At 35.7% G+C, this 14,394-nt stretch overlaps 1 protein-coding gene across 3 annotated transcripts in view; it reads left to right on the top strand.

The window, feature by feature from the left end:
* Nucleotides 1-2,789: 2,789 nt before the first annotated feature.
* Nucleotides 2,790-14,394, top strand: part of LOC110026026 (coatomer subunit beta'-1-like) — a 16,807-nt gene continuing 5,202 nt past the window's right edge. For 2 of the 3 annotated variants that reach the window (XR_002294165.1, XM_020726775.1), the window contains exon 1: nucleotides 2,790-3,002. Coding sequence is in view for 1 of the 3 variants with exons in the window: in XM_020726774.1 (XP_020582433.1) it covers nucleotides 10,381-10,524 (144 nt within the window). In the remaining 2 variants the exon portion in view is untranslated. Of the gene's footprint in view, nucleotides 3,003-10,336; nucleotides 10,525-14,394 lie in introns of those variants that run through there. The other variant, XM_020726774.1, reaches the window with a different exon arrangement.

Below are 14,394 nucleotides of genomic sequence, written 5' to 3' on the forward strand. Positions count from 1 at the left end.
TATATATATATTCATTTTCTATAATTATTTTATGTTTTTCTATCTTCATCAATAACAAAAAATAAAAAAATAAAATTTGGGCTAGAATGTAATAAACTATTTGCACTTTGTAGTCTTAAGTGAATTGATTAGTTATTGATTTAAGTGTTATAATATTTGTTTTGTATATTCAATTATAGTTTTTATTCGATTCTAATGACTACTTAATTTTAAGTGATGCAATTTTTGTTATTTTTTAGATAAAATCAGATTATGTATTTTATTAATTCCTATTGCTTGCTCACTATTAGAAAAATAAATTAATCATAAAAAATAATTATTGTCAGAATGAAAAATAAAAAAAATAATTAATTCAGTTTTTTTAATATATAAAATAAGGCCCTCTAAATAATTTAGCATATGCATTAATTTAATTTAATTTTTTTTTAAAAAAAATTATAAATTCTAAAATAAACAATTTCCCTAATTTAATTTTCCATAAATATTTCTAAATTTTAGTACATTTTGTAATATCGAAAGAAATAGGAAAAGTTGATTCCTTTTTTATCAATAAAAGAATCACGCTTGACATTAATTTCTAAGAAAATAAAAGTGAAACTATTTTGAAGAATATAGGTGAATAATTAATATGAATATATCTATGACCATATATTTAATATTAGACTCAGATGAATGAAGTGTATTTATGCCTTTTATACAAAAATTAGGGGTGTAAATGAGTTGAGTCAAACTTGTGTCAGCTTCGATTTGAGCTTGTGCTTGATTAATTTTATCGAGCTCGAGCTTAAGTTTAGATGTCCGTTCTAGCTAACGAGCTTATTTATCATAAAAGAAAGAAAACAATATTAATTTAACATATTGTTATAATAAAATGATAAATAGCATGAGTATTTTGAAAACAAATAATAACAAATTATTTAATATGAAATACAAAAAAAAATGTTAAAGATTTTAAATACTTTTAAAGGTAAAATCTTCAAATTTAATTTATTTTATATATATTTTATACTAATATTATTAGGAGTTATAGTAGAAAATAATTTATTCTTGTAAGAAGTTATTAGGAATAAATTATTTTCTTAGATTAAGGAAAAATTTTCTTTCCTATTTTATATTTATTTTCTTAGATTATGAATTATTTATTTTCATATTTTATGTTATTTTCTACATCTCCTAATAATTAATATGAATTGATTATTGGAGATGTTGAGTGATATATCTTTCATTTCATATCATTTTTTTTTATTATTTTTTCTATTATAGCATTCTTGTAAATGTTATTTATACATCTGTTCAAATCAATTAAATAATTACGTATTCCACATTATTTTGAATTTCAACATGGTATCAAAGTCTGATTTCGTACTTTAGCCATTGGTCCTCTTTTGAGAATTGTCAGACTCCCTTCATGCCATCCTCTGTGCAGGAAGGGAGGGGCACTCATCTTGATATTTGAAATAGGGATTTTTTTTCTTCTTCTCTCCCCGCAAGCTTTGTTTGCTGGTCGACCCTTATTGAATCGGGCGCTTCGACTCTGCCAGTCTCCAAAAAATCTGTAGTCGTCGGTTGCATCTCTGCTACTGAAACCCATTTATCTTCTCTCTATGTTGAAACACATGACATACAAAAATCAAAATTCAATTAAGCACGAACCTAGCAAAATTGATTATCCAAAAAAAAAAATAATTGCTTCCAACAGCCAACATGTATTCCTTTTTTCGTCGGTTCCATCCCTGTTGTCGAAACCCTCATCTATCTTCTCTCTAGGCTGAAACACATGACAGACAAAACTCAAAATTCTGTCAAGCTTGAATTTTGAGTCATTCTATAGGCACTGTAGAAACTGCAGTCAAAAGACAATCATAGTTGTCTACTTCCGTGCAAACTCCTTTGCATCATTACATGTAGGAGTTTTCAGTCTACCTACAGTTGTTGCAGTAACTGCAATCAAAGACAATCAAACTTGTCTACTTCACTGCAAATTCCATGCAACAATACTAGTAAGAGTTTTCCGTCTAACTACAGACACTATAGGAATTACAACTAATGTTATCTATTCACCTGCAAACTCCCTTGCATCATTACCTATAGAAGTCTTTTGTCTACCTAAACAAACACAGTAGAAAATGCAACCAAAGACAATTGCAGCACAAGATGAAGACTTCAAGTTTTACTTCACAGGATATTCTTCACCTGTTGTTTAATGTTTTCAAATTCAAGTTGAACGTCGCTTTCAACCATGTTTCAATTTGAGTGGGAGTGTTAGGAGTTATACTATAAAATAATTTAATCTTGTAAGAAGTTATAAGAAATAAATTATTTTCTTTAGATTAATGAGATATTTCATTTCCTATTTTATATTTATTTTCTTAGATTATAAATTATGTGTTTTCATATTTTATGTTATTTCCTATATCTCATAATAATTAATAAGATTTGATTATTAGAGATATTAGGTGATATATCTTTCATTTCATATCATTTTTTTATTATTTTTTTTATATTATAGGATTTTTGTAAGAGTTATTTATAACTCCATTCATATCAATAAAATAATTATGTATTTCACATTATTCTAAATTTTAACAAATATTTTTTAAGCAAGCAAAGGGTTAAGTCAGAGCTAGCTTGTTAGCTCATGGAGCTGAGTTCACGAGCTGCTTATTGAGCAGAGCTTGAGCTGACTCACGAGTGAGCTTGACTGGCTTACACTCATAACCAAAAACCCAATTAATTACCGTGCGGGCCAAATGAGTAATCCATTCGGGTAGTCCGGATTTCGACCCGCCCAAATAACTCCTGCTTCTCGCTGTCTCGCATCTGGCCTGCCTGGTTTCATTGTGTTGCTCGCCACTCGGCCAGTAACGGAGAGGGAGTCCGCGGATCACGTCCTCTACTCTGCTTCCATCTTCCAAAACCTTAATTCTGATTGTCGACGCTCTGTATCTATCCGTTTAGTTCCTCTCCGGAGCCGGAATCGCGAACTATAGCCGGGAAATATGGTACGTTTCTTCGAATTTCTTGCGTTTAACCGATTATTCGTGATAGAGAGTTGAAATGTGGATGATTGGGTTTGATGAAACAACTCCGTACATGATCTCTTCTTCAGTTATTGGTCCTGATTTACATAATGATTGGAGGGAACCCATTGCATTTTGTTATTTTGGGGTATAATTTTAGTGAGATATGCGTTATTTTTACTGACTAGAAACCTTTTGTTATTGCTGTGTCTTTTTTTAATTATGTGTTTATGGCGATGGCTGCAGCCTCTAAGATTGGAAATCAAGGTATTCTTTGTTTCCTTGCTGATGATTTTTTTATAGTAATTTTAGAAATTAGTTTTCGTATAAATTGGCTCCTGATGGTTTATTAACTCATATCGAGTTAACCCAAACTACAATAGAAACAAAAATATTATTACTGAATTTAAATATGATTACAATGATGCTCTTCAAAAAGGAAATAAATCATAACAAATATAAAACAACACAAACAAATATCCTAAAAGTATATCCCAAGGGTGGTGAATGCCAACTAAGTGGATCAGAATAACTGACGGAAGTGGCGGCAACAAGGGCATGCTAGTGGCGGCGAGGGGGAGATGCGAGAGTGCAGGGGCAACAAGTATGGTTGTTGTGCAAGGAGTTGGGGTGGATAGCGGCGGAACAGAAGAAAGGAGTTGTTCCCTGGTTGTCTTGGATGACAACGACACGGTGGATGGGCTGGAATAGCAGGAAGGAGGTGCAGTTTGGACGACAACAATCCGAGTGTTGTTGTGGGCGGCTGCAGTGAGGTTCAACCGCAGAAAGCGACGTGTAAGGAGGGCGAAGGGAGTAGGAGGACTATTGTTATCACCTTGGCAGAGAGATACAGCCGGAGCACCATCTGATCTCTCAGATACAACCCTCGAAGGGAAAAACAGATGTCAGTGACTGTCCTGACAGCAATCTGAAAGAAAAACACAAAATAATCCACCATAAACTCAACAAACATGCATATAAATAGACTCCAAGTAGGTGGGAAACATAAAAAGAAAAAGGGAAGCAGTGGGTAGCAATTTTGACTCCCAGTAGACGGGAATCGGGAAAGGAAGGCTGGGCGTGAGCGGCGAATCCGAACTCTAAGAAGGCCAACCGTTCCAACAGGAGGTTAGACAATACCCTCCTTACAACAGTTTAGTCAGTTCTTCTGCCAGCCGATTCAGCCTTCTCTCCAACCCCATGTCAGTCTCTCAAGGTTGGTGACTTCATTCGTCGAAGCTTTTGGTTTATCTTCTTCAATCCTAGTATCACCTGGGTTCAACTGTCGGCTACACTGTCTTCCAAAGCATCAGAGAAGTTTTATTCATTTGTGAGCATACCTCCAAATCGATCCGCTCTTCTGGGATCCCACAACTGAACTGAACTGAACTAAGTTTGCGTGTCTCGCCCATGCTGTTGAATATTTTTGAAGTAATACACGATCGGTTCAACCCGATTTGAAGTGAGTGTAGCCTGAATCTCTCCGAACGGTGGTCACCATGATGGTAAGACGTCGACCTTGATATTTTGAAATGCTCTCTGCCATTCTATCCCGTGTCTGGAGCTAGTGTCTCATTCTCATCATCCTCAATCATCACCAAAACTAGTCTCACCAATGTTTCTTTGCTGACAAAGGCGTCAGTGAGCTCGAGCTCTGCCGAAGGGACTATGCGCTTCCCATTCTTGGTGAAGGAATATGTGTTTTTGAATCCGTCGTGCTGAGTCCTCCGGTCAAATTGTCACAATCTTCCCAACAAAATGTGACAAACATCCATGAGATTACATCGCACCACACCTGATCCTGCAGTTGACTCCTAATTGAAAACTTCACTAAGCATCTCGGAACAATGCTAACTCAACTTTCCTTCTTTACCCATATCAGATAATATGGCTGAGAGTGTCTCTGAGTCATGAAGCCCAACTTCTCTACCATCTGCGTAGATGTCATATTCTTATTGCTATCTTTATCAACTATGAGACTACATATCTTTACGTTCAATGTGCAACATGTGTAGAATATATTATGATGAAGTCATTGCGGATCCCTTGTATTCTCAGCCTGTAGGACCAGTTAAACCACAAGTTTCTCTCCTTCATCCGGTAGCAAATGACACATCTTGCTCTGTTCCTCAGCTTTCTCCTTGTCGCTAAGCTCCTCCATGAAGCCTTGTTCGGTAAAAGACATGACTCGGCTTGTGGGGTAGTTGGAGGCAATATGCCCATATCTGTGGCATATGAAACTTTTTTGGCTCAGATTGTAGTAGGCATGGTACTCAGCTCAGGCTTATTCTCACTAAGGGTGGCTCTATCCTTATCTGAATCAACTTTTCCAACTCCTTGAGATGTGCTCCTACTGATGTCGCCAATTATAGATGGTCGTCTAGCTGTTGGCGGTTGCTTGTAGGAACTTCAAATAATAATTAAGTGAAAGATATTTCTTCTACATGACTTTCTCCATCTCATTCCATTTGGAAATCTTATTGTTGGCTCCTCTTTTCCTCTGTCACTGTAAGTTCTCTCACCACAAAGAGATAACTGTACCACATTGCTAATAGCGGACTTCAAGCCCCAAGGTACTGAGCTACATGCTATTCCTCCGGCTCATTTAGCTCGCATTTCATCTATAAGTGGTCAAGCCGAGCTGTGAACTTATCCACAGAAAGGTCTCTTTGTTGCAGAATGTGGAGTTTAAAAAACATATCCTGATGATAATGCGGTGAAAGATATTTATTCTGCATGACTTTCTTCATCTTCTCTTACTTGGTAATCTTACAGTTGTCTTCTCTTTTTCTTTGTCTCGCTAAGTTCTCCACCATAAAGAGGCACTGCTCTTCAATTTGATAGCACTAATTTGAGCCTCTTATCCTCTGAGACATCTTTATACTCAAAGATCTGTTCAATAGATTATAGCCAATCAATAAATTATTTTGGATCCATACCTTCCTCAAACTCTAATATATCTACATTGATTATGTGGTCTCTGTGCTCTCCAACTGATGTCTCATCTCCAGGCCTCCTCTGATACCAGATTCTGAAATGTCATGGTCTTTCATCTTTATCACTATCATCCTTCATATGGAAAGGGTTGAAATTTTCGTCTCTTTATCTCTTCGAATTTCCCTATCACCATCGAGGGTAAGTCCCTCATGGGTGTCATCCTTAATGTCTGCCAATCTTCACTGAAGTCGGGTGATATCTCGTTGTATCTTTTACCGGGTAGATTCAGACATGTATTCTCTTGGTGACATAGCTATTGTTTGGAGTGGGAGGTAAAAGACGGCGAAAAAAATGATTCGAGGTTGCTGATTTTGAAAATCAGCAAGGAGAAATTAGAATTAGGTCAAAGTTTTGGTTATAGTTTGGGAATATAAAAGAAAATTTTTAGGGGGGATAATGCGGATGTTAGGAAACCCTAAGTGAAGACTAAGGTTAGGCAAGCTCTGATATCAAATGATACCAGAATTAACTCAAATCATAATAAAAATAGAAATATTATTTTTGAATTCAAATAAGATTACAACGATGACTATTCAAACATGAAATAAATGATAACAAACATAAAATGACACAACAAACAACCTTAAAGTGTGTCCCAAGAGTGGTGGAGGTCTGCGAGAATGGCTAGTGGGGGTAGCTGCAACAAGGGCATGCTACTAGGAGCGATGGGGGATGCGAAAATGCAGGGGGAACATGGTTGTTGTCCTGGATGGTAACAACGAGGAGTTAGGGTGGATAGTGATAGAATAACAGATAAGAGGTGTTCCCTGATGGTCCTGGGAGGCAGCGACACGGTGGATGGACTGGAACAACAAGAAGGAAGTGCGGTTTGGGCGACAATAATGCTGGAAGGGAAGGAAGCAGGGGTGTGCAACTGGTAGGTTGAAGACTGCAGAAAACAACAATCTCATTGTTGTTGTGGGCGGTACAGCGAGGTGCAGCGGCAGGGAGCGATGTGGAAGGATATGAAAGGGAGTGTAAGGAAGATAATCACCACCTCGGGTGAGAGATACAACCGAAACACCACCCAATCTCTCATATGCAGTGCTTGAAGGGAAAAATGGATACTGACGACTGTCCTAACAACAATCTAAAAGAAAAACATACAATAGTCAACTCTAAACTCAACAATCATGCCTATAAATAGACTCCAAGTAGATGAGAAATAGAAAAAGAAAAAGGGAAGCAGTGGGCGGCAAATCCTGACTTATAGTAAGCAGGAATCAGTAAAGGAAAGGAAGGCGGAGCGTGAGCGGCGAATCCCAACTCTAAGAAAGGAACGGAAGGCGGGTATCAGGAAAGGAAAGGAAGGCGGGAGTGGGAGTGGCAAATCCAGACTAAGAAGGCTGACCGGTCTTGCAGGAGGTTGGATCAGACCCTCCTCAGGTCGTTTTAGTTGGCTCTTCTTTCAGCCGGTTCATCCTGCCTACTCCCCAAGCCCCGCATCAGGAATAGAGGAAGGTTGCGTAGAGGTCTGAAAGAGTGAAATCCATGGTTCTACATCCTACAGAGACATGGTAGAATAAATTGTTTTTTTTGTAAAATTTGCTTGCTATTGCGTCGGGCTACAACTCAGCTGAATATGGGTATTGTTTAACTTAAAGCTTTTCTCACCTTTTATTAACTTTGATATGTCTCACACAAGATTCTTGCAAGTCTTTACTCTTGAAGTGTTTGTATATGGAATTATAGTATAGGTGTGTTACTGTTCCTAGACTTTATTTTTTAATTCTTTGGATTGCTTGTCTTGCTGTGGTTGGCATTGATTTCTTAGATCCTCTATTGGTGTGTGAGAGCACCTCACCTCTCTCCTTTTACCTCAAAAGATTTTGTCTTAGGGTTTGTTTGGTGAAGTTGCAGTTCATCCAGCTTATCCAGATAAACTGTTTATCCTGATAAGCTGTTGATCACCAGTTGATCAAAATAAACTGGCTAGCTGCTTGGTTTTTGTATTTGGAAAATATGTGATTTGCAGCTATTTCTGGATAAATGATCATTCTGCTCCTGATCTGAATAAGTTGTCTAGCTGTTTGGTTTGTGCATTTGAAAAACAACTGATTTGTAACTGTTTCTGAATAAGAATATAAACATGTAAATTTTCATTTATATCATTCTCAAACTCATTGGTATTTTTAATTGACCCTACTGCATAAGAATATAAGTCAAGTGTATTACCAATACCTTCAACAACATATAAGTTCGATTAAATATTTTAAAGCATGGCTTTTTTCCTTCTACAGTTTGGATTGCCTAGGAATTCCCTCTACTAAACATTGACACTCATATTACATATGGGCAATATAACCCAAGAGGCTTCCATGGACATCAACAAACACAGTTGTGCACTGACAAATAATATTGTATTGAATGCAAAGGAGCTGTCATCACTGTTCTAATCATGCCAAATTAAAAGAACTTCAAAATTCAACAAGTATTATGAAATGTAAAGCAGCGACAACTTGTATAAATTTTAGATCATTTAACCTTCTCTTGCACATGCCACATCAACATAGCATTTCTAACTGATACAACAAAAAGAATAACTGAAAGGTTCAAGCGTTTCTCTCGCACAAAAACCAAGGACAAAGCCACCCGAGAAATCAAGGCCAAAGCCACCTACACACACAGAAACTACACCCAATTACCACAACCAATAACACAAAGAAACTAAGGCCAAAGCCACCAGAGAAAGCAAGTCGAGCTGCACCATCCACCAACACACACAAAGAAACCAAAGCCCTTCTACTGCATCCGCCAACACACACAGTGAAAGTTCTCACAGAAAAGCAAATTTCACAGAGGAACCTCTCATAGAAAAATCCATCACTTTTCAAAATAGAGCACCAAAAAATTCTCACATAAAAGGAGAAGAGCAAATTCCAAACCCGAAAAATTCTCTGGATAAAAAATCTCCAAAAACAGAACACCACAAAATAAGCGCAAAAGTAAATACTGAATAAATAACCCTCGCATGAAACTCATTCCTTCAAATAGAACACCTCAAAATTCTCAAATCAAAGAAGAAGGGGAGATTCCAAACCCGAAAATGCCTCTAGATCGAAAATCACCTAAACAAAGGTGACGAGGTTACTTACAAAGCACCGCAACCACAAATCAGAGATAAGAAGAGGAGGATGAAGGCAACGATCGAGAGAAGGGAGGAGAATCGAATAAAGTTAGGGCTTCGACACGAGACGAGCGTAGAGGAGACGATCGAAGGCACAAGGGCAATAGGAGAAATAAACAGTTGCTACATGCGGGACACAGCTTCTCTATTGCTTCCGCAATTAATAGGAAACCATTGGCATTGTTTTGAAAACGCCGCTCGAATGTTGTAACCAAATAGTCAGGCGGCATTTTCAAAACGCCACCCGCACAAATAAGCTGCCCCAATTGCACCCTTAGTGCCTTAATAGTGTCGTATTCCTCAATAAGCATGGTCGAAGTTTAGTTCTTCAGTGCAGCCTCCCATTCTCCACGTCCAAAATTTTTCCTTCCCTTTTAATTATCTTTAACCGTCATCTCGTGTGCCATTCTTTCTGACTGCAAAGCTGGCTGTCCTAGTTATTGTCTTCTGATAGCTTCATGGTTTCAAAAACTATTTCATTCGTATGGTCTCATTGTCCATGACTCAGTCACAAAATTTTTAGTTCAAAGCGGAGTTTGCTGTGATAATTTATTGTTAAATGCTTAAAATGTGTCTTGAAAAAATTGTCATGTTCCTATTAACCCATTTATGATACGTTATTGTGTGTTGACAACAGGCCACACCGAGCTGAGATGTAATTTTTTCTTTCCGCCTATCCTGTTCTAAGTAGACGATGGATGCATCACATTAATTATCATCCACATGTAACAAAATTCTCCAATTTTTGTAAGCACTCTTCTGAGAAAGCTCTTGAAACTTGTACTAACAGTTATAAAGTAACATAATAAACAATGCAAAAATCAACACTGGTTTTTGAATTGTATGCATTCTATTCAAACATGCAACTTGCCACCCTTAGCACTTCAAAGTCTATTTTGGTGGATTAATTGTGACTCGTATTGGTGTTATTTTAGACAATGGTGAAATCTTTTGAAGTATCTGACCTGCCTAGTATGTAAATCTTTTTCAATGTCTGGATTCCTTTTGGCATTCCTTGACATGATTCCTGTAATTTTAGTTACCTTTTCATCTCCAGTGAGATCAGCAAAGTTCATAGCACGCAAGCAGTGGGTTGTCGTGGGAGCGATAACATGTTCATTCGTGTGTAGAACTATAACGCAATGGACAAGGCTAAAGTGTTTGAGGCACACAGATTATATTAGGTGTGTGGTTGTCAATCCAACGCAGCCTTATGTGCTTTCCTCATCCGTTCACATGTTGATCAAGCTTTGGGACTGGGAGAAGGGATGGTTATGCACTCGGATCTTTGAAGGCCACACCCATTATGTCATGCAAATTGCATTTAATCTGAAGGATACAAATACTTTTGCAAGTGTTTTTCTTGATTGTAAAATAAAGGTGTTACAAATTTCTCATCAATTTCATGAATTCAATTGTTTGCTCAACGTAAATTGCGATTATGTTTAAGAAAATATATTTTTCCATTGAACTTGATATCGCCACTCCTTTCCTTGACTCATTTCTTTTTCAGATTTGGAACCTTGGTTCGTTTGATCCAAATTTTACTTTAGATGCCCATTCAAAGGAAAAAAAAATACTACGTTCGTACGTTCACATATCCGAGCGGCCAACCGCCGGGTGCCACGTCACCCGGCGCCGACGTGTATGGCGATGTGATGCCTATCAATTGGTCTTCCGGAGGTGCGGTGCCCGAGCGTAAAATTTTCTCTAGTCGAAGGGAGTGAATTATGTTGATTGCTTTACTGGTGGTGATAAGCCTATTTAATCATTGGTTTTGATATCATACTCCAAAGGTTGTCTTGATTTCAGACTATCAAACCATTTTCAGCTATTACTTGTGTAATAAAAGAAATTAAATTCTATTAAAAAATAATAATAATAATAAGAGGTGCACCCGTTTGGAGAGACGCATCTGCCTTCAAATTATGTCCGGAAAGCTTTTAAAAGTGGTTGAATAACTTGATCTAGGCTTGATCCAACTCGGATTGGGCCGATTTTTTTTTATTGTTGGGTCCGCCCCATTGAGCCGGTCAATTTGACTATAACTTTACTCAAATCGGAGGTCTGGATGAATTTTATTAGGAGATTGAACATTTTTTGCTCAAAAACTTCCTCTAGATCCGTGTTATACCTTAAGGTTCATGTTGGATGTTGGAAATTTGTTGATAATGTATCATATATATATATATAATATATAGAGAGAGAGAGAGAGAGAGAGGAATAGGGGCTAAGAGGAGAGAGAATAAAAAGTTTTATTTTAATATTATTAATTTTTTTTGAAATATGAAGAATTTTTCGGGAATAAAATGAGTCATCTTTTGAAAGAGCAATTTTTTATAAATAGGGTCACTTAAAAGCATTTTATTTACTTTTTATATTTATATTATTATATTATTATTTAGATTAAATTTAATTATTTTTGTATTTATTAATTATTACGTCATCCGGTTCAGTCCCGGTCAAAACCAATAAACCTTAAATCATTTTTTTTTCCAGTTTGATGTCCGGTCCTGTTTTCAGAACTTTTCAAAGAGTTGTGTCAAAGCACTAGAAGGTCATAATCACAATGTCTAGTCTGTATGTTTCCACACTGATAATAATAATTGGTTGAGAAGATTGAACTCTTCGTATATGGCATGCTGCCACTAGGTCATGTTCAACATATTTCTTAATTTTGTTATGTTATTTAACGACTGGTTAAGATGTTGAAATTATTATTTGTGATAGTTTTTCATTCTTATTCATGCTTATCATATTTGCCTTTTGATGCTATCCGATATTATAATTTTGATATTCATGACATCTTAATCTTTCTTTATCAATATGCATATTTTTTAGTATTGCCAAACTTTAAAACTAAGACTTCTTTGGAGTACGCTTTTTGATTTTATTACAAAGCTCTGCATTTGCAGCTCCACCATAATTGCAATAATGTTTTTCTTGTACTTTATCGTCCAGTTCATTCAACGTATTATAATTGTTGAATACCTGAACTCTCTCTCTCTCCTTCTCTCTCCCAAGCCTGCCCCGACTTATGAATCTGGTGCCAGAAGTTTAAGGTTTCCTATACTGGTTTAACAATGTATTAATAATTTTTTTTCCTTCTAACAAGTTTTAATTCTGAGCATCTTGTCTGATAGGGGATTGATGTAGTTGTCACATTATACTTAATGTTGTAGACTGATACCTCTATCAGAATTTCTAGTTCACTCTGTATATCATATTATTTAACATTGTCATTGCCGGTCCCAAGCCTGGATGTGAAAAGTGGAGGGTTGTGTTTGGTAGTCGACAACTAATGTAAAACTTATCGGAAAAATCATGACATGAATCTTTTTGATCATTGTGTAAGTGCTAGGGCATCGTCTGGAAGCGACGCGCTGTATAGCCTGAATATAATGAAAAGTGTACAAGAGCCGCTACACCGGTGCCCGGATGTAGTGTCAAATAAGCAAAAGTTCTCACATTACGGACGAATGCAGGTAAAAAAGTTAGTCCATGAAACTAATAAAACTAATATTATGGTAAGATCTTGGAATATATGTACTTTCAATGGTAAATTAATGAAATTAGTTGATATTATGATTCATAGAAAAATTAATATCTTATGTATTCAAGAAACTAAATGGGTTGCAGAAAATGTTAAGGAAATTGATAATTTAGGTTTTAAACTTTGGTATTCTGGTAAGAGTCACACTAGAAATGATGTAGGTGTAATTATAGATAAGAGTTTGAAAGATAATGTTTTAAAAATTAATAAAGTTGGAGATAGAATTATAGCCCTTAAGATTATCAATGATACTAAAATTTTCAATATTATAAATGCTTAAGTTCCTCAAGTAGGTTTAGATACAGGGTCTAAAGATAATTTTTGGAATGACTTAGAAGACTTAATACAAATGATACCTCTTGAAGAAAGAATTTTTATTGAAAGATATTTAAATGAACATGTCGGTAGAGTGGTAGAAGACTTCAGAAATACTCATGGTGGCTACGGTTTTGGAGTTACTAATGAAGAATATAGAGCTATTTTAGATTTGGTTTAGCATATGATTTTGTTATTACTAGTACTTTATTCAAGAAAAGAGATGAACATCTTATTACTTATAAGAGTAGATCTAATAAAACACAAATTGATTATTTTCTTATAAGAAGAAGTGATCGTCGAGATTGTAAAGATTGTAAGGTCATTCCAAGTGAGAATTCAAGACCTAACATCGTTTATTAGTTCTAGATTTTAAGGTGAAGAGTTTTAAAATAAAGAATACTAGGAGTTATCATCGTAGAATTAGATGGGGGAACCTAAAAGACAAATAAAAATTTTCTTATGAGTAAAATTCAAGATTTTAAAATTTGGGTTGTTCGTGAAGAAGCAAATATTATGTGGGATAAAGTAACAAACACTATTAAATAAATAACAAAAGATGTGCTTGGGGAATCAAAAGAAAATTTTTTATAAATAAAAATAGTTGGTGATGGAATAATAATGTGCAAGAAAAGATGAAATATATATGTTATAAAAATTGATTTAAATGTAAAAGCTTAGAGAACTAAGAAAAATATCAAACGGCCCACAGAGAGTCTAAATGAATAATTTGTGACGCTAAAAATTATGCTTTTAATGGTCTTTATAATAGATTAAATACTAAGGAGGGTGAAAAATATATGTATAAACTAGCCAAACAAAGAGAAAAGAAAAGTAAAGATTTGACTTATGTAAAGTGTATTAAAGATGAAAATCAAAAAGTACGTTTCTTAGAAAAATATATTCAGCATAGGTGAGTGAGTTACTTTGATAAACTTTTTAATGAAGTTTCTGAAAATACGATCGACCTTAGTGATTTTAATTTCGTGAAAAATCATAAAACGTTTCATTTTTACCGTCGCATTAGCAAAAAAGAAGTTGAGGAGGCTTTAAAGAAAACCAATGGTGGAAAGTCTGTAGGACCTGATGATATCCTAATTGAAGTGTATAAATATTTGGGAGATTTGGGAGTTTCTTGGCTTACTAAACTCTTTAATATTATTTTAAAAACTAAAAAGATGCCTGAGGAGTGGAGGAAGAGTATTTTGGTCCCCATTTTTAAGAATAAAGGGGATGCACAAGTTTAGAAAAAGCTTACGATAAGGTTCCAAGAGATATCCTTTGGAGAGTTCTTGAGAAGAAAGGTGTTGATATGACTTATATTTAAGTCGTTAAAGATATGTATACCAGAGTCGTTACTTTTGTTTTAACAGGGGGGGGAT

Source organism: Phalaenopsis equestris, unplaced genomic scaffold (genome assembly GCF_001263595.1).
Source record: "Phalaenopsis equestris unplaced genomic scaffold, ASM126359v1 Scaffold000347, whole genome shotgun sequence".
NCBI lineage: Eukaryota > Viridiplantae > Streptophyta > Magnoliopsida > Asparagales > Orchidaceae > Phalaenopsis > Phalaenopsis equestris.